This window comes from Loa loa, assembly GCF_000183805.2.
Source record: "Loa loa unplaced genomic scaffold supercont3.1323, whole genome shotgun sequence".
Lineage (NCBI taxonomy): Eukaryota > Metazoa > Nematoda > Chromadorea > Rhabditida > Onchocercidae > Loa > Loa loa.
In genome coordinates this window covers 1-2,211 of record NW_018109503.1, presented here as the reverse complement: position 1 = coordinate 2,211, position 2,211 = coordinate 1, and the positions used below count along the sequence as shown (strand labels likewise).

Sequence of the window (2,211 nt, the reverse complement as noted above, 5' to 3'; positions counted from 1 at the left end):
TATTGCGAAAGAACAAGGAACAGTAATCCCTTTGGTTGAAAATTGACATCACTGTGTTGTATCTGTCCATGTTTTACATTTGGCTAACAAAGAGGGCTACACCAATGTGCGCCACAAGGATGTTATTTCATGTAAACNCAGAACAATCCGAACGCCCTCCCACTGGAGGAAACGAAGGGTTCTGAGCATCAGAATCGTTTACAAAAATGTATGTACAGGATTTGTTGACTGGAATATTGGGTGTAATTGAGGCTCTTTTTCTAATTTTATTAATATTTTCATTGAATTTGTCTTTATTGATGTTGTAATTGTTGAGTTCGTTGATGTATTAACCAACTAATTGAATAAAGGTTTGATTATCCCAATTTAAGATTCCATTACCCAAATGTGTGAAGGAAAAAAAGGTAAAGAAATCGACAGGAAGAAAGAGAACCAGAGAGGAGGATTAACCCTCAATCTTTGTCACGTTTAGAATGAAATCGTGATAGAATTAATTCGAATAAAGGAAAAAGGAAGCGCTGATTAAGAAAATTGAGACAAAAGAATAATGTGTGAAGATGAAGTCGAAGTACTGATAGAGTGTATCACACTAAAAGATCGAATTATCGACTGATAGTAGGTATCACTTAATCACAAGCATGATGATCACGTCATCTTGTCACTAACTCTCGCAGATTGATCAGTCTGAATGACAAGAAATCGCGACAAAAGACCATCCATAATAAGAGTGGAAAAATGTATCGATCAATTGACTGATATTGTAATTATCATTCTGTTGTGCAGAAATTGGTATTATATTTTATTGAGCAAACAAGCGAACTGATTGCACTATAACTTGCATTTTATATAAAGTAATAAGGTCTTCAATGCTTTTTGTGTTAGCTAAGAGTGAAGAAAAACGTGCCGAATGCGCTGACTTACTAATTTCTTTTCCGACTTAATTTGGCTCAGTCCTACTAAATATTTGGATCTAACCAAGCCGTTGTTACAAAAAAGTAGCTAATTAAAGCTTTTGGTCTGTTTGAGTAACTATAAGGTAACTTTATTAAATCAATTGCAGATGCAGGCGGCAATTGAACTCTGATTAATATTTCGTGAGGTCAAAACTTCGAAGCACTGGGTAAAGTGAAATAGTGTGCGGATAGCTTACTTTTCCAGAAATTCCTGCGAGGTTTGCATGCCAACATCGGAGAGATTTCCAAATCACGTCTGTTTCCCGAAGATTCAAAACCTGGTTTATCATCTATCCTTTTGGATCTTTATGTATCATTGACCTTCTATCATTGGATTCTTTTTACCTTCTGATCATTTTTAATCATCGCTTAAAAAGGTTTGTCTAACTTTCACTGATATTGTCGGTTATCACTTGATGTTATATTTTGCTCCCTTCGATACAATCATTCCATTCCACAAAGGAATGTTTCTTTGTTTTATGAATTCCGGGAAGATTCATATCAGATATCCTTCTTCCCAATATAAATAGAAGATTTCTCTTCCAAATTCGTTTCACCAAATTTCAATTTAATTGATAAAGTCTTTCCTCAGTATAACAGTTCAGGTATCATTGTTATATTTTTATCAATCGATTATCATTTGCCTTAACTGATTAAAAAGTGTAAGGGAAAGTTCGATTCATGTAAGATTTTTATTGAAGAATAGTCTTCTGAAAGGGCCAAAAAATGGAATAATTAGAAATTTGAAAAAATTTCAGATTTTCGGTACGAATGCATCTTTTGAGTACTTTCCTGTTGACTATTTGCGCTGTTTTCATGGTTCAAGTAAGTTCCAATGGATTGTTTCTGAATGAAAAAGGATGTGTTTGAAAACACACTGCTAATTATTTGTATATTTTGTTATCAGGCTTGTAGTCCGTCACTCGATGGCAAAGCGGGACGGGGACCACCAGGTCCGCCAGGTCGGGATGGACGCAAAGGGATTCAAGGCGATCCAGGAATTCCAGGTCCAGATGGCCCAGAAGGGGTGCAAGGAAGGCCAGGACCACGAGGAGAGCAAGGTGAAGTGGGTGATAAAGGAGAGCCAGGACCACAAGGAGAGAGGGGTTTGCAGGGAGAACAAGGTCCTGCAGGACCAGCAGGTGAAGGATAAAAGTAACGGCCAATGAATATGTCAGTGTAGCGAGACAGTGCCTCTCAGTGATACCTTTTCTCTTGTTTTAGCTTTGTTTTCGCAAACATATCGCAGATGCGTCTT

At 37.1% G+C, this 2,211-nt stretch overlaps 1 protein-coding gene across 1 annotated transcript; it reads left to right on the top strand.

Moving 5' to 3' along the window:
* Positions 1-1,860: 1,860 nt before the first annotated feature.
* Positions 1,861-2,106, top strand: LOAG_14862 (hypothetical protein; the record flags this gene model as incomplete). The annotated part of the gene is made up of 1 exon (XM_003150355.2): positions 1,861-2,106. A coding segment is annotated over one exon (246 nt), but the record flags the coding sequence as incomplete, so codon positions are not given.
* Between the last annotated feature and the right edge of the window lie 105 nt (positions 2,107-2,211).